The sequence below is a fragment of the Crassostrea angulata genome, chromosome 1 (assembly GCF_025612915.1).
Source record: "Crassostrea angulata isolate pt1a10 chromosome 1, ASM2561291v2, whole genome shotgun sequence".
Taxonomy (NCBI): domain Eukaryota; kingdom Metazoa; phylum Mollusca; class Bivalvia; order Ostreida; family Ostreidae; genus Magallana; species Magallana angulata.
Window position 1 is genome coordinate 8399459 of NC_069111.1, and position 26193 is coordinate 8425651.

General features: G+C 35.0%; 1 protein-coding gene across 23 annotated transcripts; it reads left to right on the forward strand.

Annotated features, from left to right (window-relative positions):
• LOC128156130 (fez family zinc finger protein erm-like) lies at positions 1 to 24974 on the forward strand. 23 transcript variants are annotated; one of them, XR_008239769.1, is made up of 6 exons: positions 1 to 93; positions 2486 to 2662; positions 3613 to 5042; positions 5326 to 5603; positions 17588 to 18037; positions 18683 to 18788. XR_008239769.1 is itself a non-coding variant. In XM_052819815.1 (6 exons), exons 2-6 carry the CDS (start codon positions 2537 to 2539, stop codon positions 23599 to 23601), a joined length of 1989 nt encoding a protein of 662 aa, XP_052675775.1. In that variant the 5' UTR covers positions 1 to 93; positions 2486 to 2536; the 3' UTR covers positions 23602 to 23742. The 23 variants fall into 23 exon arrangements, 22 of the variants coding, with proteins under 22 accessions (XP_052675775.1, XP_052675305.1, XP_052675692.1 ...); XM_052819815.1 differs by lacking the exons at positions 17588 to 18037; positions 18683 to 18788 and adding exons at positions 22291 to 22411; positions 23568 to 23742; XM_052819345.1 differs by lacking the exon at positions 17588 to 18037 and adding an exon at positions 19443 to 19550 and having other exon boundaries at positions 18683 to 19069.
• The last annotated feature ends 1219 nt before the right edge of the window (positions 24975 to 26193 follow it).

The following is a 26193-nucleotide window of genomic DNA, read 5'->3' on the forward strand; positions in this document are numbered from 1 at the left end:
ATTATTAGAGAAGAATATTATTATGGTGGGAAGCAGGTGCGCGAAGCAGCATTAGAAATCATCCAAAACTTGATGCTAGCGCAAATTGAGAAGGTAAATACTGATGCCATTTGTTGCAAGTAATCATAAATATGTATTATAGAGCACATTTGTTAAGATTTTAGCTCGAAGTGGCCGTCAACTCGTGTTTCTATATATAGACCTTAAAAGCGCGATAACTGGACGTGTGAAACAAGATGTGAAACAAAGGCATTTTTAAAAACCCACATTTTTTCATTGTTTAGAATGCATGGTATGTGTAAGTTTATTTCATGGTCATCGATTTATTCTTTTTTCACTGAAAGTTAGATAATTTAATGTCTTTTGTATGCCATTTATTTAGGTAAGTTCAACTTTTCAAAACGGAGAAATCTGTTTAAAGAGATGTACATGGAATGCATCGAAAATAAAAATGGCCGATATCTAGGAGCCTGGTGACATGAAAGTGATAGCGACGTGCATGAATTTATTTAGGGACGTTTATGCTAACTAGTACAGATGAAATAAATGTTTTTTTTATCATTATGTGTGAATATGAAAGTGTTTTGATATATAAATCTTGATTATGATTTGTTAAAATATTTAATTTTATTTAAACAATAAAATGCTTTCTTTGGTTATTCATGCAGGATATGAAAATGTCGGCATTGATGAAAAAATATCTAATCTGCATTAGCACGTTTTATAAATTTTTACTGCAATGATCGCTACCTTCAGTCCACATGAATAATTTATAGAGAAAGCAGTTTATTGTTTATATTTACATTTTTCTTTTTTTAACAAATAAAATGGATTTATATCTAAAATTAATTATATTGTTGTAATAAATGTACATTATTTATGTAAAATTTGGGATATGGCATGAAATAAGCTAATTTTATGCAAACATTGGAGTTATTTTTCCTTGACTCTATGAAAAATATGTTCATATGCCAATATCATTAAAGAATTTTTCTAGTACCATGTTTTTCGGAGCAAACTGAAGATATCCCAATGCACTAACTTTCTGGAAATATTGTCTGCATTGAAAATAGGAAGCTAATGTTACAGTTCTCTAGAACTACTGAGTTATTAAAAATGTTTATTTCCTTATTGAAAACCTTCCATCGTGAAATATGGTCCCTTTCTTAACTCTATAAATAAGTAATTTTCTCTTGAATAATTTATACAATATAGTTTTTTTGCAGGGCTGTCACAGCTCTTTTTGGTACAGGGACCAGGTCCCTTTCCATTGGGAAAATTATCAACATTTTTTGTCAAATTGGGAAAATTTAAGATATATTAATATATCATCTAAATGCCTTCTTTATATTCACATGATGTTCTCAGGAACTAACCAAGAGTAAGAAGGAAGACACAAAAAATATAGGGAAATTGTCAGAATTATGAAGAGTTTAATTTTTTTTAAAAATTTTATTTACACATGTTGATTTACAGAATTTGAAATTGTGCAGTGGGCAGGAAAATAAGGAGACTTCATTTTTTTCAAATGATTGAGACATGTTGATTTACAATTTTTTTTTAAAAACCCACAGACAGATTAAAAAATATTTTTTTTTAAATACTAAATAAAAAAAAAATAAAATCAAATTTGGGAAAGGGAACCAAATCTACATGATGTGAAATTATTATATTTCATTTCAAAGATAAGATATTTCTAATATCTTATAAGCATAATTCTGTCTCATATGTTACAGATATCTTGTGTATTTACGGGTATTAGTAAAACCCTGTCACCCAATTACAGCCGTAATGCAGAAGATCTGTTCACAAAGTCTACATGTACCTACGTGTAAATGATTTCCTGATAATCTAAGCATTTACTTGGAAGGTTTATTATCTTATTACCAGATACCAACCAATGCTTCTGTCTTCCCAATAATTTACCGGGGGGGGGGGGGGGGGGGGGGGTTATGTAAATTTCTGATCACTTTAAAATGTATCACTCATAACAGCATAAACTGCATAATGCTGTGCATGCTGTATAACCCAATTAACCAACCCAAAAGATGACTCTGCTAGTTGGGCTTCTTAGGTCACCACAGGGGTTCAGTCCAGTTGTAAGAAGCTCTTAAAATAATTATCATCAGTGTTGTCCCCATTACTTGATCATTCAGGATAGAATTAAGCCAGCTTTAATCAATTACGGCAAATCCACTGACCAAAAAGCAGCTCCACAAACGCAAGTTGTAAATAATTATGCATTTGGGAATTTTTTATCCTGAAATTGTTAAGAAAGCGGACCTGAAATTGTTAAGAAAGCGGAAACAAACTTTTTTTTTTTTTAAAATTGTCATAACTTTTGCAAAAACAAACGTTTGTTACTTATGTACCTGCATTGCATTTCTTCTCACCATAATTGTAATATTGCATTAAAATCAAATCACATTGTAACTGACAGCTAGTTTTATAAAATGAATCATCATTATTTTTTATTTCATTTCAGGCAGAATTATCATCCAACAAAGATTCTTGTAAGGACATCTGAACATTCAACATGAACTACCAGAAGGTGTACATGAACCAGATCTACTCGAGTTCCATCATGAGGCAGGTGGCTCAGATGTGGAAAAACCAGCTGCTGTGTGACGCAGTCATCAAGACAGGAAACACTCAAACAAAGGTATGCTAAAAAATTGTATTACAACATACAAAGATTGCAGTATTAATTAGAAATTACATTGATGGAAACATAATCCTTCATCAATTTATTTCCATATAGCTAAACTTGATTAAAATTGACATACTGTTTTATCAAAGATATTCATTATTCAAGCAGGGCACATGGCTTTGTAAAACTTCAATTGGAATGCACCACTGCATTATTTTTCATTCTTTTTAATATAATCTTCAGTCCTTTCATCTCACTTTAGGTTTAGCTTATTTTGAAGAAATATATTATATAGAAAAGAGAATTAGTGAAAGAAATTTAAGCGTGCCAAATGTTCAGTCTATGACCTTGACCTTACAATTCCTTATATTTTGTTTATCTTATATATCTGTTTTATAATCATGTATAAAATTTTTCAAATGACTTTGATCTGTGAATTTAACACTTATATTAATATTGATATTTTACTGAACCAGTAAAGAATTTCTTTTCTTATGTTTGGACATGCCACAAATAGAATCTTTCAGTCATAGTAGAATTTTGTGACTTTAGTCCTCTTTTCTGTGAAGACAATAACTTCAAATAAAATGTACTGGTCATATCATATGTACATGAATTCATAAATTTGCTACATAAAGAGAGAAGTTGAATTTGAAATGATCAGATACTGGAATTTTTATAAAATGAATTACAGACTTCATTCTTAAAAGGACAAGAACAAGTCTGAAAGTTATTGATAGGTATACCAGATTATACAATATACATGGTATTTAAAAATAAATGAAAATTCTTTATTCATTCATATTTTTTTTTGGACTAGGTGAGTTCAAACATTCTTCATTTAAAACAAATGTCAATGCTGAACCCCGAAATTACCCCAACAAATACTTTACAATGTTATTATATCTATATCGAGAATGATCTTGAGTGAATGAAATGTTTATCCATTGATGTTTTTGCAGGCTCACAGATTGGTCCTGATTGCTGCCTGCCCAATGCTTCAGCACATGGAAAATGCATCAGTAGGATCTCATCTGGAAGTACGACTCAATTCTGATATAAAACAGAACTCTATTAATACATTCTTGCAGTATTTGTATGAAGGCTATATGATGTTGACAGAAGAAAACTGCAAAGATGTTGAGAAAATTGCGAAACTTCTGCATGCGGACAGTGTAGCAAAATGCTGTGTTGATTTTCAAAAGTGTTTAAATGCTAAATCTGGTATGTCATCATATGAAGGTGCTAATTTTGAGGTGCAGGACAGTGTAGAATTCCGTTATGTCTGTTCTACAGACATACAAAAGACTGTGCAGGATGGTGCGATGAAGAGATCCTCTGAAAGCAGTGGAAGACCTCCTAGTCCAGGTAGCAAGAGGGCAAGAGTGCAGTCTGGGGGTCCAGGCATGATGGGTAGAGTTGATGATAGGTTCAGCATGGCACACAGTTACACACAAGACCCATTTGAACGTGTTCCAAGGCTTGGGTCAGGTTACCAACAACCAAAGCCACAACCAGGGGTAATCGAAATTCTAGAGGATACCATAGAGATGGTAACATCTGAACCTCCAGAAAGAGATCCAGATGGGTGGCCCAGGAAGTCAGATAGACCCCCGATCCAGAAAAGTATGTCTATATCTGTTGCTGGCCAGGTGAAAGGTGGAGACAGCGACTTACAGATAATAGATGTTTCAAGTTTATCAGTACCCTCACAAAGCAAACCATCAAATACCAGTAGAGTGCGTTCAGACTCTACAAATGATAGACCTTCTACAAGTTATGACATTTCACAGCCAGGAAGATCAACACAGAGACAGTCTCCATACAGTTCCGACCAGTCCCAGTCTCCAAGGACTGAAGTAGATGGATCTTTCCAAAGACAGCAACAACAGTTCAGCCAATCAGCAGCTGCTAAACAGACACAGCCAAGAGCAGCACCACACCCAAGTCACCCTCCACAGCTGAAGCACATGTCAATGTCTGGTGTACAAAACTCTCAAAAGTCCTTTGCTGCTGGCAGTCCTTCTCAAGCCAGCTTTGCTGCAGGCAGTGCATCGCAAGTTAGTTTTACAGGGGTTAGCAGTTCACAGTCAAACAGTCCTCAGATACCACCCACCCCTGCTAGCACTACTGCCATGAGTCCCAGGAATGTTGCAGAATCTACTCCAACATTGCCATCACCCACTAAATCCTTAACAGAAGCATCACGAAGACAACAAACAGTTGTGATTGACCAGCCTCCTACAGATAATGCTCAACAAGGTCAACAGGCACAAGAGCAATCAGCACACAAATCTCAAGAAAAAGACCCAGTTAATCAGAAATCCATTGAGATGCATGCTGAAGATGTAGAAAGGTTGCTGGCTGCATCTGAGCCTGTAGCTTCTCAGAGGTAAGGAGTAAGAAGTGTACTGATTTTAATTATCTTAAAGAAAGGCACTTTTGTAAATTTGCTATATATCAGCAATGGTAGTAACATTTGACAAATGAGAAGAAACAAGATAGTAATTGTAACTTAAGTATGTTCAGTAACTAATTCACTTGCAAATATATTTGGATAGAAAAATGACAGTGTTAAGAGATGAACCTTTTTAGGTATAAAAAGGAGTTTGGAGAGATGCCAATAGGAAGTGTTAAATATATTGTTGATGTATGTATAACAAAACTTATTACAGTGGGAATACTGGGGAAAAGTCTAAAGAGTCTGTTGCTGACTTGACTGTAATCAAGATAGAGGAGGAGGATGAGGAAGATACTGGGGGTCTGGACATGTATGTAGACGTCCCTGACGACAGCAAGCAGCCCCTTAATCTGGGCAGTCGGGACGATTCCACGGAACAGAGTGAAATAGAAGACCCTCCAGGGGACTGGTCGAGAGAAGATTTCTCCAATGAAAGTGGCAGTTTTGGTGCAGATCCAAATATCTCGTGGCAAGATGCATCCTTTAATAAAGGTAGGCAGAAAGTTTTATCTTCATAGCATTAAGGATGGTGAAATTTTAAAGCGAGTTTTAAATAAAAATGAATGAAAATTCTAGCTTACATTTGATATATTTAACCATCCAGATCCTTTGCCTAGAACAATAGTATATTAGTGTTGTCAGGGAAAAATCATTTTCTATGAGTATTTTTAAGTTTGCATTCTTAACTTTACTTTCAAAATACATCTAGTATCATTAAACAAAATTTAAGACTTCCTAAATAGTTGTCTATTTTGGCTTACTGTTGAGAAAGTAAATGTATTTTTTTTAAATATTCTTTTGCATGCATTTAAATCCATAGTAAATTTTTTAAATTCAGAAATTTAATATGGTAACAAAAAATATATCAGCCATATAAATTTTACAAACAACACTAATCTAAGAATTTCATGTGACATTCACATTATAAAACAATTTGTTTACATTAAGGGGGTTGGGGTGGGGGGAGGGGTTATATTTAACGTCTTTTCCTTACTGCCTCTGAGGCTATATTTATTGCACCAACAGATGTAGTGCATAATTAGCCAAAATAATCGGCTAGTCTAAATTCAAAATCTGATAATGCAGTTTACATATTAATAAATATGACTAAGCATTTGATTTGAGTGAACAATCCAATAGTTGAGTTACTTTTCGTTGGAAATGTCTCCTTACAAATTTCACCATTCTTAACAAATTATTAGGAGAATATTGCATCATTGCAGGTCATGCAACTTATTTTTGGGATTTTTGATACCCATGATACCCTCAAGCAATTTTTAAGAAATTAACTTTAATTGACAAAGAGTTTGCAAAAAGTTTCATCTATCAGTTTCTGCTCATTATTTTAAGATCATATATTATATATCATTTTGGTTATCTTCGTATATCAGCATGCAAGAAAATCATTTATATATATGTAAAAAAAATTTGAATTAAACAGCTACACACAAATTTTAAGGTTAAATTGGATGACTAGCAATGTTGAAATAAAACTCCATTGATTTTAATCATATGTTCATTAAAACCTATGCATTTACAAGTTTAGTCAACTGTGGAACAAGAAAGATTTGTACCATATGCAATACTGTATTAAAAAAAAAAAAAACAACTCATCAGAAATGAACTTGTAAACTCAGGTACTGGCTTTAGTGCATGTTCTGTGTGAAATGTTTGCAATGGTACCAAACATTCATGATCCACATGATCTACACTCATTCAGTTCATCTCCTGTTTATTGCTTTGGTGATATGGAATGAATGAATTCACCCAGGCGAAGCTAAAAAATACCATACTTCAAAATATTATGAGAATTGTAGGTCCTTATAATTGAAGTAGGGACCAGACTCTTGAGAAATGAAAAGCGCATGAAAGTCAGAAATGCAATGCTGAAGTAATCTTTATTGTCATTAGAGCTCTTATTTAAACCACTTAAATGTGCCCATGGCTGATCATGGTTTGTGTATTACATGTACAGATGTATTGGGGTGAGACAAGTGTGGTTTTTTTCTGGCAGCGTTGCATAAGAAACGAAGGCAAAGTTGTCTATTCTTCATGGTTTTGATTTTGTCACCATAGACAGTGTAATATAATTATGTAAGAATGTGTACTATTAGTGTTTCAAGGAATGTTTTTAAGACAGATGAATTGTACTCCAAGAAGGATCATTAAATTGATCATTGCATGTCTTGTATAATAGCAAGTGTTAATAAAGATAGTGGTTTGTCACAGGTATAAAGAGTAAATGAGTTTGTTGTTTTTCTCTTGATTAAGTTGAAACAATACTATTATCTCTCATCTAGATGTAGAGACTGCTGTGATGTGGCTATAGATTTTAATTTCTACAAGCAGAAAGTTAAAAAAGTCCTGGCCTAGGACGACATACCTGGTTGGTTTACACAATTTATTGCTTACATTGAACAACTCAAGATTTATCAACCCTGTCTTTATCTCTTAGTTGTTCAAATGTGTGAAATGCATTTGCATGTATATTTTCAAATTTGAATTAATTTATTCGGTCAACAAACAACAATGCCTGTCCTTATTACTGTTATTTTGTATAATTATTAAAAGAATGACTTTCCTTGGTTTTGTGAGTGTAAGGCTGCCGGGCAATGCACAGTTATTGATCACCTGAATTATGCCAGATGAGTTACATTTAGTATTTACTATGTTTTTTTTTTTATTTCAAATTTGACTCATTTTGTACTTGCAAACAATGGTTGTCAGTTTTAGATTTTTTTATTTGTTCATCAGTATGTGAATGTTTATTCCATGTATTCAGTGTATTGGTTTTTAGCTCACCTGAGCTGAAAGCTCAAGTGAGCTATTCTGATCACATTTTGTCTGTCGTCCGTCTGTCCGTCCGTCTGTCTGTCCGTCCGTCCGTCTGTCCGTAAACTTTTCACATTTTCAACATCTTCTCAAGAACTACTGGGCCAATTTCAACCAAACTTGGCACAAATCATCCTTAGGCAAAGGGGATTCAAAGTTGTGAAAATTAAGGGCCACGCTTGTTTTCAAGGGGAGATAATTAGAAATTAATGAAAATTTCAAGAAATTTTCAAAAATCTTCTTCTCAAGAACCAGAAAGCCAGGAAAGCTGAAACTTGTGTGGAAGCATCCTCAGGTAGTGTAGATTCAAAGTTGTAAAATTCATGACCCCCGGGGGTAGGGTGGGGCCACAATGGGGGGTCAAAGTTTTACATATGAATATATAGAGTAAATATTTAAAAATCTTCTTCTCAGAAACTAATCAGCCAGGAAAGCTGAGACTTGTGTGGAAGCATTCTCAGGTAGTGTAGATTCAAAGTTGTGAAAATCATGACCCCTGGGGGTAGGGTAGGGCCACAATGGGGTGGTCGAAGTTTTACATAGGAATATATAGAGTAAATCTTTGAAAATCTTCTTCTCAGAAACTTATCAGCCAGGAAAGCTGAAACTTGTGTGGAAGCATCCTCAGGCAGTGTAGATTCAAAGTTGTGAAAATCATGATCCCTGGGGGTAAGGTGAGGCCACATTGGGGGGGGGGTGTTGAAGTTTTACATAGAAATATATAGAGTAAATTTTTTAAATTCTTCTTCTCAGAAAATAATCAGCCAGGAAAGCTGAAACTTGTGTGGAAGCATCCTCAGCAGTGTAGATTCAAAGTTGTGAAAATCATGATCCCTGGGGGTAGGGTGAGGCCACATTGGGGGGGGGGGGTGTTGAAGTTTTACATAGAAATATATAGAGTAAATCTTTAAAAATCTTCTTCTCAGAAACTAATCAGCCAGGAAAGCTGAGACTTGTGTGGAAGCATCCTCAGGTAGTGTAGATTCAAAGTTGTGAAAATCATGACCCCCAGGGGTAGGATGGGGCCACAATGGGGGGGGGGGGGGTCGAAGTTTTACATAGGAATATACAGAGTAAATTTTTGAAAATCTTCTTCTCAGAAACTAATCAGCCAGGAAAGCTGAAACTTGTGTGGAAGTATCCTCAGGCAGTGTAGATTCAAAGTTGTGAAAATCATGATCCCTGGGGGTAGGGTGAGGCCACATTTTGGGGTGGGGGTGTTAAAGTTTTACAAAGGAATTTATAGAGTAAATCTTTTAAAATCTTCTTCTCAGAAACTAATCAGCCAGATGATTATTTATAATTGTTAAGACTTTGGCTCCAGGACAATTCTTTGGCCTCACAAGAAGGTTCAGAGTTTGATGTAGCTTAATATCCCATATATAAACAATTGTAAAGGATCTTTTTGAGGACTGCAATACTCAACATGTGATATGACTTTAAAATCATCCTGTTAGAAAAGGGACTAATGATTATAAACATAAGAATATCCAGGGGGAAAATGGATTTTATTTTTACAGGATTTACATGTATTATTGTACATTGTCCAGATTGTTTGTATTATGACTTCATTAAGCTGATTTTATCATACCCATTGTTCCTCAGGTGAGCGATGTGACCCATGGGCCTCTTGTAAAGGTATCACCCAAAAATTTACAATTGATGTATACGAAGTATTCACACACCAATAATTTTGATTTTTTTTATACATGTATATTGCAATGTTGACTGGTTATAAAACTGAGAAAGCTCATTGAAATATTTTTTATGAACTTTTTTTTTACAAGTACATTTACAGTACAAGCAATGTAGTAGTTTGTCTAAATACATTTTACATTCGAACTCTATGATAATGTGTTCATTAATTTTTATGAAATAAAAACAGTTTTATTGCCCTATTGACATGTATTATGTTAATACGAACCTTCAAATTTATATGAAAATGTATGTTATTGTGGTACAAATACGGGTACAGTTTATGCATTTGAGCAGGTTATGGAATGTATAAAATATTTGATGGTACACGTACATCTTTGTACATGTACTAAATAGGTCAAAGATAGACACAGAATAGTAAATTACCTAAGAAAAATTGATGATGCATACCAAATCATTGAAAAAAAAGGAGCCACAATAAAATAAAAAAAATAAAGTGTTTTAAGAAAGAGAACCAGTCCACCATTTATTGTCCATTTTTGTTTTTGATAGGACCAATTTCCCAGTCTTCTCTCCGCGAGAGCAACACAACACTACGATGTAAAGATTGCAACCTTGTGTTTGCAGACTCCAGAAGTTTCACTAGCCATAATTTACGCATTCACGGGTACAGGGCTTACTGCTACCATTGCAGTAAGCCGTTTAAGTCTCAGCTAGGTTACAATTATCATAACAACATGAAACATGGGTCTGGTAGTGAACTTTTCTCTTGTTTAATCTGTGGGAAGAAGTTCCAGTCTCCAAGTCTTGTAAAACGGCATATGGCATGTCACTCGGAAAATCGACCCTTTGTATGTCACGTGTGTCACAGAGGATTCCGGTTTAAAACAAACTTAACGGCCCATATGAAACTCCACACTTCATAGATCTCATATAGTTCACATATAATGCATCACTTATTGTTTATTGGTGTACCATGTGGGGTTTTTTTTATGTAAAAAAAAAAACTGCATTAGCATTTCATGTTGCATGTTAAATGTGGTTGCAAGAAAAACTTGTCAAATTTTGAGGGTTTTTTCCCACAAAATAATGTTTTCTTTAATTACATACTTTGTAAATAATAAATCCAATGATGTTTTGTGCTTGTTGCTTTTATTGTTAACTTATAAGAACTTGGTGAAGTCTGACAAGTATTGCGCACCTTATATCGGCACCGTACTGTTTTTGAGGACAAAATAAATATGTGCCTGATTCCGTCTTACCAAGTTTCGGTATGTTACATATACTAGAAGTGAATTCTTCTTTAATACACTTGTTCCTCCTTACATCCTGTCCTGATTGAGAAATTGACGAAGTCTTCCCTCTTTTCGTAGGACTTAAGCTGTCACAAGAAAGATCAGAAATCCAATGGCAGACGGACAATGAAGATTCATTTGAATATAGGTGTAAAATCTGCGGAATGAGTTGCCAATCTAAGTTAGAATTGCAGCAGCATTTCAAAGAAGTTCAAAATCACGGCTACGTCTTTATTTGTGAGATATGTGGAAAAGGTTACCGGTCTCTACAAGGATACAATACACATAAAAAGATGAAACACGGTTCCAAATCGGATTTACCATCTTGTAAAACCTGTGGGAAATGTTTTCCAGCCGCTAGTAATTTACTGATTCATGAAAGAAGCCATTCTAATGAAAAACCGTTTGTTTGTGGCAAATGTGGAAAATCTTACAAACATAAACAAGACTTGCAACTTCACTTGAAATTCTCATGCAAAGACGGCGATAATTCAAAAAAGATACCCAAGTAATGGATAAACCTTTTAAGTATGCTATATATGTATACTTTGGAAGTTGGCAATTTAAATAAGATTTACAAGAATGAAAACGAGATCTCGATCAAAATACGTGTTTTTCAACTGTTGAATTGCCAAAACTCGAACGCATGGTGTTTTGCACTGATCAATGCAGAAAAGCAAACAATTCATAACATGGAGCACAGACTTGACCAGGAATACCCTAACCTGCAAATAATGCTATTTTTCGTTAACTTAACCAACTGCAAATGCATTGAAGATTCACCAGTAGTAAACGATCTGCAAAGACATGAAAAATATATTGAGCTTGAAATGCACAAGCATTCATGTTCAAAAGTTGTGAAAATTATGCAAAGACGACAAAATACTCTGTAACAGTTACTGTCTGAATTGGTGGTTTCTTCATTAAGAAGTTAAAATGGGTCTTCAAACTTAAATTTGTATGATTTTGAAATGAAGGTGCTTATACTGTGTTAGCATGTTATTTAACAAGGCAAGACCACAATCGAATATTGATTATAACATAACGATGCATGCATACTAAAGCCAATTGTAGGAACCATCAATAAACTGATTCCAAAAAAGGTTCTATTTTCTTTGTCAGGCAAGCGTGCTGATGCTACCACATCCGACTTTGCCATCAACACCTGTCGTCTTTGCTGTGGATTGGCATTCCCTAATCAAGATTCCCTGCTCAAACATTCAATGGAAAATCACCAAGTTGCCATTTGTGGATTGTGTGGCAAAACGTTCAAGTCGAAATCCGGCTATAACTACCACATGAAACTAATGCACGGGTCAACGTCAGCGGGAGAAGTTCATTTTTGTCCTATATGTGGAAAAAGCTTTCAGGGTCCCAGTTTTGTTAAAAGACACCTGCGTTGTCATTCTGACGATCGGCCGTATACTTGTAGAGTGTGTTATAGAACATTCAGATTTAAAGAAAGTTGGAAGAGACATGAAAGTAGTCATTTATCGGTACAAGAGAACGACAAAGATCCTCCTCAGTGATATCTGTTTCCCGTAGCATAATGATAGAAATAGTGTTTGCTTATGTAACTAGTACACTGTGTACTATAACAACAGATTTGCCCTGATCACTTATTTGATTGTTTTATTCTTTTCAATAGAACCTATCGAGATTTCAAAAACCAAAGAGTGTTGCAAGAAATGTGGAGTGTCGATTGAAAAGTCCCGGATAGACTTCCATATGAGGAACATCCATGGACTCGTGGAACAGTGTCAGTCATGCCACACTTACTTTGACACGCACGACCAGCTGCTAGATCATGCAATTTCCTGTCATTCACCTGTTGAAAACCCGTCTTCACATCTTGTCGACCTGTTTGTTGATAATGCTTGCAAGGTGTGCGGACATTTTGTGGAACCCAATAATAAGTTGGAACACTTGCGAGTCTATCACGGTTATATAGCAATGTGTGAAATTTGTCCAAAGTATTTTAAGTCAAGAGAGGGATATGGACACCATATGATGATGTTTCATTCTGATCAGAGTCTAAGCCACCCGTGTTCGAAATGTGGTAAGAAATTTCAAACCCCAAGTCTGCTGAAGAGACACATGAAGATTCACTCTTCCTCAAGACCTTTCGTCTGCAAAGTTTGTACGATGGCATTTAAATTCAATTGGGTATTACAGAATCACTTGAAACGCCATGAACAGGGATCATAAACATTTTTTTTTATCATAGACACGTTTTCTGTGTATGTAATGTGCATGTTGTAATTGTAATGATTTCTTTGTATAATTGCATTTGATTAATTAAAAAGTTTGAATCAGTATTTTAATCTTGTATGTTATGATTTCCCTGCAGCAACTGTCTGTATCATAAGGAATACCGAGTTTTTTCTCAGTTGCTGCTAATACTTGTTGCAGTTTTGTATAGAGTGTATAATATTCTACACATAAAATGCAATAGTAAGCCATGAGTCATTTGGCCTAAAGAATAAACAATTAACAACAACTAGCGTCCGTTATTAATCGAAATTGCCCATTGCTTTGGTACATGTATTGGTTCCTCAATTTTTTTATTTTTAATTACATGTATTTAGTTATCTCCTTTTTGAAATATTGTAAATAGTGATTTGGAAAGTGAATTATGTTTGTATCAAACAGGTAGTTGTTGCCTTCCTTTTATTGTCCTCGTATATAGAAAAACGTGAGCCCATTCGTATCGATACAAATACATATAAACGTTTTGTATTATACCTCTATTTAATTGGTTTGTTTTGTTTTAGGAGGAATTAAGAGAATGAAAGAAAGGTCGCCATACCGCGTTTCTAGGAAACTGGATATGTACACCTGCAAAATATGTTCGAAAACTTTTCAGAACAGTACGGAGTTAGTTCGTCATATTAAGGTTGACGAAGGAAGAAGTTTCTGTGAGAAATGTGAAAAGTGCGACAAAGTGTTTTTTGTGCCATCCACGTACAAGTACCATCTACAGGCCAAACACAAGGTTCCGCTCAATTTACCTGAGTGTGAAGTGTGTGGGAAGTGTTTCCAGGATAACTACAACCTGAACCGCCACATGGTGGTTCACACGGGGGAGAGACCATTCCACTGCTCAAACTGCTTCAAAGCTTTCAAATCGAAAGACAATGCTAAAAACCATTTGCGCTTTTGTAAAAATCAGGAGTATGTACAACAAGAATAATACCGTAGATCTCGGTACTCATCCATGTTTGTTGCAGATCATCTATTTTAATTTGTGCAGAGTAACAAATTACTGGATGATGTTCTAAAGTGCTGTTTCCTTTGTGTGCGCTTTTTAGTTGTTATTAACTACCGTAGCTTTAGGATCATTGCTTGTTAAAGCCATACTTTGTTATTCATTTATTTGAAAAATACTGTGTAATATGGACTTCTTTATTTGTAATGCTTTTAAATGTATAGATATACAATGTCCAGCTGCAGAAATAAGCACATGTCTATATAAACTTAAAGCTGTTCAAGGGACACACATTTTAGTTGTTGTTCAACACGATATTGATTGAATTGTGTTTCAAGAAGTCGCAGGATAAACACTTGAGTCTCGAAATTGATTTCGTCGTATGTAGTGTATTGGTCACATCAACTTGTCTTGCTTAGAAACGATGTGACATTTATATGAACTTCTAAGTGCAGCCACACACAGATACACACTTAATGGTGAAGGGAAAATTGCATATACATGCATAATTTTCAAACTGACTTGCAACGATATCTTAACGAAACTTTGCTGTATTTTCAGCACATCAATCTTTCGGGACAAGCGATCTACGAACTTTAAACAGAAGCAAGTGTCAGTTTTGCAATGAGATATGTAGCAGCGATGCAGAGTTAGATTCTCATTTAAGATCCCGACACAGTTTTACTGGAAGAGATGTAAGGGAGGGAGGTTCGGTGGAACACGCACAAAAACCACAGGAAGAAAATGAACCGTACATTTGCCCTCATTGCCAAAAGACATTTAGTTTCTTGTGTCACTACAAGAGGCATCTGGTAATTCATTCCCAAGATAGACCACATAAATGTAAACTATGCGCCAGTTGTTTTAAACGGAAAGACCATTTATGGGATCACGTTCGAAGGAGACACGGAAAACCGTTTGCACCTAGCAGCAACACGTAAACGCAACTATAAAATGTTGTTATATAAACTATTCGTTACAAGTACTGTCATTTAGATTATCGACAATTTATACAGAATGTTTTTTCAGGTGTTAAAAAATCGAATGTTGGGCTAGTTACAAAAATTGAAATGCATGCGATGACTGTGATTTGAGGAATGTCATTTCGATATTGCACAAAAATATGCCCATTGAATTTCGAGAAAAAATCATGACTCTTAACTGCAATTTAATCTCTTCTACAGGACTTGCCATTCATAATGGATCGAAGTCTTCTCAGCCGTTTCAAGGAATGTCTTGCAGGAATTGCGGTGCCTGGTTTGTTGATGAAAAACAATTCCTGCATCATATGGCAGTCATTGAGAATCAGAGCGTGTGTGCTATTTGTAGGGAATGTGGAAAATATTTCATTTCGGCCGACGGTTTCAAGTTTCACATGAAAATGAACCATGGATCGGCCGAAGAATGCCCCGAGTGCAACGTATGTGGAAAACGATTTCAGACTAAACATCATTTGCGGCGGCACATGACCATGCATTCCACGGCTAAACCGTTCTCTTGTTCTATTTGTGGCACTCGTTTCAAACGCAAAGACCATCTACAAAAACATGTGATTTGTACTCATCATAAGAGTCCTTCTTAACTTATGTTTTAATCATTTCGATTTTGAATGTTTTTTCTCCTTTTTTGTATGCTGGATTTATACGTACATCATTTTGTTATAATTTATAGGTGTAGATGTAATTCTATGAATAAAATTCAAAAATTGATTACAGACCTTTGATTTTTTTTTTAGTTTTACAGAGAACGAAATTGCTAAACTACCTTAATTTAGTCATGATCACCCTCCCCTTCGTTTTAAGGAGTGCATGAATCTCATTACCTTAAGCAACAGAATTTTTTTTTTCTGTCGCCTGAAAAAAAAATATTTAGTGGGCCATGCTTGTGCGGATTCTTAATTCTGGATTCCCTTTTTACTTTCTTTAGGGACATATGTTCAAGTTCAACATTGCACATTTGCTGGTACGGGACAAAGACGTCCAATAAAATTCTCCCGGAATTTTCAGGAATATGACCAAAGTGCGCCCTCGCAGTTTACGTGGTTCTGTTACATGTGTAATAAAGGATTTAAATCCTCGTCTGGATATTCAATCCACAAAAAGATATACCACACAGTCAGACCGGATTTCCCAAAATGTCCCGTATGTGGAAAACAGTTTGCAAGTGCTAGTCGACTGATGCGGCACCAACTCTCCCACTCTAGTTCAAAGGCATTTACTTGTAAACGATGTCAAAAGTCGTACAAATATGCCAGCTCCCTTAAATCTCATGCGTGTGCCGATGAAGTATAGTTCTTATGAATCCTTTAAAAAGAATTAGGAAGTGTTCGAATTCATTATACTATGAAATGTAATTTTGATTAAGAAAATGTCAATGTTACTGTATTGTTCTATAGGCCACTTGTGACAGTTGTTAAGTTTCTTATTGAATTTTCATTTACTCTCTATAATTTGTTTTGTTTATAATTAATTATATCTGGACAAGAGTAGACGTATTTTTTTTTAATAAATACATGTACATTGTTAAATATGAGTTTGGTGAGCATTTTTAAGCAGAGTAAAACAAATTACACAATGTCAACAAATTGTATGTATACCTGGGTAGATTTTTTGATATACCTGTTTGTCGAATGTCGGCGTAATACAGTGCGCATTACACAGATTGGGGTAGTATTATAATAAATGGGTTAACTTTCGTCGATATAAACATCTTTATTTTTCCTGTAGATCAACCAGAACAGGACACTTCTACAGAACAAGAAGTAACAGAATCTGTTGCGGTGCCAATGTCTTGTGTCATCTGCGGGTTTCGGGCCCCGAACCAGGATGGCGACGCATTCGGCGAGCACGTCAGGAAGCATGGCTACGCTACGTATTGCGACGTGTGTGGTCTGATGTTCAAAACGCAGCAAGGGTGTTATCTGCATAAAAAAGTTCATTTTCCAGCCGTGCAGCTTAAGTGTGATTTTTGTGGAAAGGTTGCGCAATCCCGAAGTCACCTCAACCGTCATATGAAGTCACACTCGGAGCAAAGACACTTCAAATGCCAGTTTTGTATTTCAACTTTCAAGCATAAAGCGGACATGAATCGTCATTTAGCTAACCGACACAATAGCAAATAACGGAACTGTAACAGCCTTTATTCACTAAGATATCCGCACCAACGTTGATTTGAGTTGCTAACAAATATTTTATTGTATAAACATGTATAAATGTAAAAATATTGAAGTAAATTGTACTTAAATGTATTTTGATATATTCATCCATTTATTAATGCATTTGTAAAATACAAGATGGTTGTACAGATTTTATAATGAATAAAGATTTCTATTTTTGTTCTAGAAATTATTTTTTTGACAAAAAAGAGAATCTGTGGTGGCTTGGTGTTAGAATTTGCAAATTTATCCATACATGTTTGTTTTAATTATTTTAGGTGAAAAAAAAGATCGGAACACATCTGATGTTATGTTACATTTCTTTTGCTAGGATTCTCTATGGGGCTTCAAGAACAAGGCACTTTCTCCTGCCCAGAGTGTAACGGCTCTTTTTCTAGCATGGAGGCCCTTCTAGAACACAGGAGAACTGTGCATAAATCGTCTTACCACGTTATGTGTGAAGAATGTGGAAAAGTCTTCAGATCGACCTCTGGCTATCGGAACCATCAGAAAATACGTCACAGCTCTGACAGCAACGTCCCTTTTTGCAAGATTTGTGGGAAAAAATTCTCCAGTTCGAGTCGACTTTTTGAGCATCGGAAAAAGCACTCGGATCAGACATATTATGCCTGCCAAAAGTGTGGAAAGTCCTTCAAGCATGCGCGATCAGTGAAGAGGCATGACATAGTCTGTAAACAGTAAATTAGGATTCCACAATGAATATGAGGTCAACACTTTTGCCATCAGTGTCCGCTGCATTTGAGCAGCACTGGACTAACATGTAAATATAAACTGTATACTTTTGCCATATGTGTCCGTTGAATGATGTATTATTGTAGAGAACATTTTAGCAGTACTGAACTAATATGTAAATGTAAACTGTGTACTTGTCTGTGTCAGGGTACTTGCATACATTCATGTATACTTTACATTGATGTAGAGTATGTATATACACAATGTTGAAATATCAGAAAAAGTTTTATTTCTCATGTAATAATGTTTTTTTTTATTTTGTTGTTGTTGTTGTTGTAATGTTAATGTTGTAGTAGATTGACTCGCGATAAAAAAGGTGCAACAAAATTTAATGTGCATTGTTTTTTACTCTTCACATTGAACAACCTCTGGCCAACCCTAGTCAGTTGGCGATGATGTTAAGTGGTGTGGATTAATAAAGAGATGGCTATGTTGAAATCATGCAATTATTGTAAAAACAATTTTGTGTGTACATCTATTGGTGAAGTCGAGAGGGGTTTATATTTCACTGTTCCTTTGCATTAGAAATAAAAGGTGTTGAAAACAGTACAGACTGTATTTATTGTGCAACTTTTTACCCTATATTTCATTCACCAAAATCAAAATGAGCATAACGTTTCCCATACATAGCACATCATTTAGCATCTTTTTATCGACGTTTTTCGTTTTTCAGAAATCGGTATTAAATCTCGCCAGGCACAAATTATGGAAAACTTCCGTATGACCATTTCCCCTGTTGCAGCGAAAACCTTTCCCAGGGAATTCCTGGATTACTTTTCGGATCACAACCTTATATACAACGAGGGCCGTAAACAGAAATCCTGTTGGAACTGTAAACTTGGCGGAGTAAAATACGAATCTGGCAACATGATTATAACTCGCTACCATTGCCAAAAGTGTAATATACCCCTATGTCGGGGCAGTAGAGAATGCCATACAGCCCATCACTGGCGTGAGTGGTTAAAGCTCTGTAGTGACGTTCGTTCAAAGGACCCTGCTTCAGTTGTTCAGCAGTAGACTCCATACTCGTCTGATTCGGGTCGTCGATCGTTGAGAAACTGTACATATTAAGTATTGTTATGAGACGGACTTCATCGTTTATTCAGCCTTTTTCAGTATAATATACTATGCTTTTTTGGTTTTATAAGTATTTTTTGTTTTTATTGTTTATGTTGCTGTTGTATTTCCTATAATTAGTCATATTTTGTATATTTCAAATAATGGTGCTATTTTTCCAAATACATTAGGTATGTTATTTAAAAACAATGTCCAGTAATTTTCATTACGAACAGTTTGTATTTTTGCAACCTCTTGAATGCATATTTATGTATTTGTATATAGTTATTATGTAAACCTGTATATTTTTGGTGGCGGCTCTGAAAGGAAAGCATTTGTTAACAGAATTTTACTTAATATGTTTTCTTTCTATTCAGGGCGTGATCATCCAATTTATCGTGATTTTCCAACAAATATCGTTGTTGTTCCTTGTCATATGAAAGGAAATCTGCGGTTAGTTTCTGATGACCCTATTGGAACACCACCTGATTATCTGGGCGAGGAGCATGAAATGGCGGGATTCAGGGATGAGTTCGCGAAACATAAAATAGTTTCATTGACAGGCAACAAGAAGAGGTTGTGTTTAATCTGTAAAATAACAAGACGGCGAACTTCCGGTGGCTGCAGAGTCTCCGCTAGACACAAGTGCGGCCTGTGTGACGTATATTTGTGTAAAGGCGAAAGGGGCTGCTACTTGCACTATCATCAGATTCTTTATCGAAACGGTGGTTCCACGAATAATCCTGAGAGACTGATAGCAGATGCATTTGGGATATCTTATGAAAACATTTGACATTGATGCTACTTTTCCAGCTCTAATAAGCATCATCGTTTAATCAAATGCAAATACCATTCAAACGTGTATATATGTACACTTAACATTATTTAAGAATGATCTACAAAAACAAATATGTTGAAAAATTACATATTGCTTGTGATGTTGATGCAGTTATGACATTTTTGATTTATCGGTGTCGTGTAATGTAAATAATGATTGTACTGTAGATATAGTTTTGAATTCCATGCATATTACTTTAGGTAGTAATTTCTAATATAAAAAATAAAGGAGCTAAGGCAATTGAGTTTTACCTGTAGGTCACGGACAAACCTCGTCTACAGCATACCCAACATTTACCATTCCCCGCGCACCTGCTCCGGGTCACACCTTGGCGTACTATGAAGACAGAAAAGAGAGATATTGTGTCTTTTGTAAAAAGCATAAAATCAAAACCCGGTCCGGCTGGCATCCCAAGTCGCTGTTCCGTTGCAGGGAGTGTGACGTGTGTCTATGTTCCGGAAAACAGGGCAACAGGAACTGCTTTCTTTTGCATAGCCATTATCCACAGCTTTCATAGTATTGTGCTCCAGGAGCTTGGAGTGGGGAAAGACAATCCCTTTTTGCTTGTTTTTTGGACATTATTTTTATATCAGCCTATTTTTTAATCGTCATAAATGCGTATTTGGTAACTGCCAGAAGTGCATGTTTGATAACGAAAATCATGTTGCATGGAGTTAAAAATAAATGTTGTGTTTACTTCGTTTTGTTTTATGTTTTTGTGAAGAATGCTTTAAAGATATTTTGAAATTATATTTTTGCTACTACTTTGTAGAAAATACTGTTGATAATGTCAAGGTATATTGTCAAGGAAATGCGTTTTTCAAAAAAGGAGAACTTTATCTATATTTATGGTATTCAAAACCTTGTCTAAGTTATGGATAATAGTTTAGATACATGTATATTGGAAGGTGACATTCTCTAATGTTAGTGTAAACAATATTATCCGCTTTTTGCATCAGATAAGTAGAATTTTTGTCAAACTTTGCGTTGTGAAAATGGTAACTTTCATAGACGAGAGCCCATGTCGGTATTTCAGCATATTCATAAGAAGTGTATTCTTTGGGTTTATCAGTGACATTTTGCCTACTCAAAGAAAGTGTTAATTCTAATGGTAAAAATTTAACAGTAATTACAAATTCTCATCACATTCTTTTTTTTTCAATTACGTTCATTATCAGTCAATATACTAGTTTCTGATCTCAATAGCTCTTGCACGGTATGCCAGAGGCCCTGTATTTGAGTCCCGGATTACGCTTGACTTCTCGTACCTGTAACACGTATCTTATGTCGAACATGACGTTTACTTAATTAGTAACCAAGGAGATATTTATTCTCAGAGGTGAACCAAGATGATTATGATATACGAGTCCAAAATAATGAGATGGGATTAAATACTTATTTAAAATTGAATTTTTGTTATGATATCATTGATTTTGTTTTAAGCACTACAGGAAATTTGTTTTAAAAAATTATATACTAATTAATCAGCACACAAATTACAACTGTAAATCCAAAGTAACTGTGATTCATTTACAACTTTTTTACCTTATGTAACCGTATTCCAGGCGGAAAGGTAGTTTGCTACAATTTTGTATAAGACGAAAGTACATTGTACATGTAGGTTAAGATTATAAAAATAGTATTAAGTACATGTATGCAAATCTTCTCTAAATCTAGACTCGAGTTTTGTGTGCATGTAGTTTCCGTATATACTATTGTGAGTGAATACAAAGTAAATGCACGTGTATCTCGCAGGTTTCAAATTATCTCCATCAAATTGTATTTCAGATTGCCCAGGAAATGGGAGACTTCTGGTTTATCGAGACCAATTTGGTTCTGAACACGTGGCCAGAAGACTTGAGAATAACAAGGACAAATATTGTTATTTTTGTAAGATGAATAGAGTAAAAACCAAGTCTGGGTACAATATCAAATCACGGTTTAAGTGTTCGAAATGTGATGTCAGTCTTTGCCTTGGCGAGAGAATGAATCGAAATTGCTTTTACATGTATCATGAAATGCTAAGAAACAAAGCAAAGTAGCACCAGTGTCATCGGGTTTTATGGATTTGTTTCGTGAGGTATTATAATTATAGCATATTTTGCGATGTATAAATCATAAGTATTTGATGTACATACTTGTATTGTTTTTCATTATGAGAATTTGTTATTATGTCAAAACGAATTGTTAATTTACTTTACATGGTTGTCACATGATAAATGTTTTTCTTGAATAAATATCGGTTAAACTTTCTCTGCAGATGTATGGTTTCGTGATTAAACAATACACACGCTTGTGCATGCATACTTATCTGTGTTTTTTTGTAAGTGTGTGGAACATGTAACAGGTCAGCTGATCCTTCATGTATTGCACATTTCTTTTGCCAGGATCCTCTGTGGCGTTCCATAGTCCACCACAGAAAGGTGTTCTCTCCTGCCCAGAGTGTAACGCCGCTTTTTCCAGCATGCGGTATCTTATAGAACACAGGAGGGTGGACCATAAGTCGGTGTACGTAGCTTTTTGCGATGCATGTGGGAAAGGCTTCAAATCGGCCTCGGGATACCACATCCATAAGAAAATGTTTCACAGTGCAGAATGCAACTACCCGATGTGCAAGATTTGTGGAAAGAAATTCGCAAGTTCGAGTAGACTTCTCGTTCATTTGAGATCGCATTCAGATCAGAGAAACTTTTTCTGCTCGAAGTGTGGAAAGTCTTTCAAATACGAAGGATGTCTGAAAAAACACGGCGACACTTGTAGATAGATTTTAAATGTATGACAGATCTGGCATTTGGTACTACCTTGTAACTATTGAGGTCAAATTGTTTAATGTTTTGGTTTGTTATAATTTTCATTATCACATATTATGAAATTGTCTTGACCTTACTGTGGTTTCATGATTTGCAGTTTGTGGTTTTGCAATGGAAAATACAAGTGTATCAAAACTAAACAGGTGCACTTCTTTCTGTGCACGAGTAAGCAAGGCAATTGGAAACTTTGTCCAAAATTTAATCGTATTCAATAATCGAAGATCTAGGACTTCTGAAACCATGCACTGGATTAAATAGTCGTCGAAATTTGCGTTAATGAAACTTTCTCTTTACACCTGCTTATTTACTGTCATTCAGAAAATGTATTATTATCATTTTTTTTCTTAATTAGTTGTGAAAGAAATGTTTCATTACGATGGCATTATATATTCTGCCCGTGTCGTAATGGAATTGTTCTCAATAACGCTAGAAATTAAAAAAAAAAAAACCTTCGCATCAATGAGTAGTAGCATCGATTTGCTTTATAATGATTGTAACTTTAAATGACGATTGTCAACAGACGTAGCAAACTAATTAATCTTACACGGATCCAGAAAAATGTCCAGGGGGGATCCCAGGGATAACTGTTTGGATAATAATTTGCGATATAATCATGTAGGATCTGATCCAGACAACAGATGTATATTACACGTACTTCGTGATTGTAAAATTAAGCATAGTAAATTTTAGATACAATAAAACGGTGTTTTATTTTTATGTCAAATGGTGAACATGTATTGCCGGATTACAAATGGTAGCTTACTAAAGTTTCATAAACCAGTTCGTGAGTATATGTATATATACATATATAAAAAGACTTCATTTCAAATTATCTCGTCTGAATTGTTTTTCAGAGAACCCAGAATTTGGAGGATCTGTGAGTTCTAGAACCGAATTAGATTTTGGACATGTGGCCACAAGAAATGAAAATAACAAGAATAGGGGTTGCTATTTTTGTAAAATACAGAGAATTAAAACCAAGTCTGGATGGAAAACCAAATCCCGATTCAAGTGTGCTAAATGTAACGTTATTCTTTGTATCGGAGAGAGGGGGAGTCCGCGGAATTGCTTCCATTTGTATCATGAAATGTTGAAAAACAGAATAGCGTACCAATGATAATTGTTTATTTGGTTTTTGCTCTGATCACTGGTAAATTAAATGTTGATTTTATTTGGAATCAGACTCAGACATAATATGTATAACAGATGTATATTATGCATGTACTTTAAGATTGTGTAATTGAATTAAACATTTTAAGAATTAGATGTGATATAATTGTGTTTTATTTGTTATGTGAAATGGTGAAATTGTATTGCTTATAAAACGGTAGTATGGGCGGATCTCGAGGAAAATCAGGGGGTCCATACCCCCCCCCCCCTGCAAAAATTATGCCTTGAACTCCCCCCCCCCCCCATGGCAAACGCATATAACTGTCGGAACCCCTTGATCCGCGCATGGGTAGAAGTTTCCATTTATCACTGAGTACGTAGTTATAAGTTGGTAAGTGTATTTAAAAGACGTTGGTTATTTTGAGCATGAGTTTTTTTATTGTACCAATTTAGAATTGGGATCGAGCACAAGTTCTGTTAGATTGTCCTCTCCCTATTCAAACATATGATACAATATAACTAGTATTGCATGATTACACAGCATATGGAGGTCAGTGAAATGCAAGGAAGATTAAATTACAATTAACATAGTAAACGTGTGCATGAAATTGTAAATCAGGTAAATTTTCCAGTATTTTTAATGTAGCGATTAACTAACAATAAACGTGGATTCAAATTATCTTATCGAAATTGCATTTCAGATGACCCAGTGTTTGGAGGACGTGTGAATTATCAAGGCCAATTACATGTAGATACGGATCACGTAGCCACAAGAAATGACAATAACAAGAATAAATATTGCTCTTTTTGCAAAATGCAAAGAATTAGAACCAAGTCTGGATGGAATACCAAATCCCGGTTCAAGTGTGCTAAATGTAATGTCACTCTTTGTATCGGTGAGAGAGGTAATCGGAGGAATTGCTTTCACTTGTATCATGAAATGTTGAAAAACAAAATTATAGCGTAACATTGAAGGTTTTTTTTCAGTTTTTGGAATCTGTAAATATTTATTTACTGGTCCACAGATCAAATTTGGCGATACGTATTACCTGTTTTTATTACAAAGAAAAGCTTTCTATTTTGTGATTAAACAGCGAAAAACTAAAAAATACGTTGTATTACCTGCAGAAATGGAAATTAAACATATTTGATATATTATGTTGATGCTTTATTTCTTATACATAACAATCTAACTGATCTATGGCCTCAATGAGCATTTGAACGTCCCGATACGGATAAGTTTTATTGTACAATTTCCGATTTCCGCTCTGAACCGACCTACTAATTCATTATAGCGAATACATTACTTTGAGAATTTTGTAACGAAAAAAAAGCCCAATTTTATAAATTTTAACAAAATAGAGCTTTGTCATAATATTAAATCCTTTGGAAAACATAACATCGTGTTTTTTTGTCGGCTATTGATCATTGTACACTGTCTGTATAAGACTGTTACAATATGTAGTCATGTTTAAAGAGACAGTACGGCGCATCTTATCAAAAACCCGACTTGAAAAAATTTTCCGATCGGGTTTGGTATTTTTGTACTACTCATGAATGTATAAACTTTCAGAAAATTACAAAGTTCTCCGTGCAATAAATCTAATTATATCATTAAAATTAATAATTACGTATAACCTATCACATAAATACATCGCAACGTGTTCGGGGTTCAGCCTTCTATACTATTACGCATGCGTATTTACTGTAAACAAAACACAAGCAGGGCTCGCGAAGAATCTCCTGGACAGGTTTGTTGATAAAAATATGTCTTTTCTACTTCTCAGAGGTAAAAACTGTTCAAAGTTTTTAAAATAACCACAATTATTATTTTGTAAGCATGTCTTTTTCGTGTTTATCATACATTTTGTAGGAGTTGCTGCAACCTAAATCTATTTTTATAAATGAGGCCCCTTGAGGGGTTATTTGACATGTATATGTCTAATAGATTCATTTAAAAATGAACCTGAATTGGTAAACCATTTATAAATTATCGAGAAAGAAAGGATGTGTTTCATCTAGGGAATCGCTTTAACCTCGTTTTCCATGATGACCGTAGTGGGACGAAGATCTTGTACTTTTCAGCACGTGTCAATTACTGTCAATCAAAGTCCACGTGGTACAAATAAACGATATAAGATTATTCCGGTTTGTACGACCCTTGAATTTCCAGAAGCTCATAATTACGTTAATTAAGTATGTGAAAGGGATTTTCATGTATTTCAACTATTACAATAAACGTTATTTCTTATTTCCTAACTATACAATAGGTAAATCTGAAGTTATTCACACATGTGTTTTCAGCTGTACTGTCTCTTTAATGTGTCATTGTATAAGCTAAAGGGGGGATAAGCGGTTTTAAAGAAGTTT

Excerpts from the sequence above, each read along its gene's own strand:
- LOC128156130 (XM_052818188.1), top strand. The coding sequence starts at position 2,537 with ATGAACTACCAGAAGGTGTACATGAACCAGATCTACTCGAGTTCCATC. Across the intron at positions 5,043-5,325 it reads GAGCCTGTAGCTTCTCAGAG|TGGGAATACTGGGGAAAAGT; the intron begins GTAAGGAGTAAG and ends AACTTATTACAG. Across the intron at positions 5,604-12,542 it reads AGATGCATCCTTTAATAAAG|AACCTATCGAGATTTCAAAA; the intron begins GTAGGCAGAAAG and ends TCTTTTCAATAG.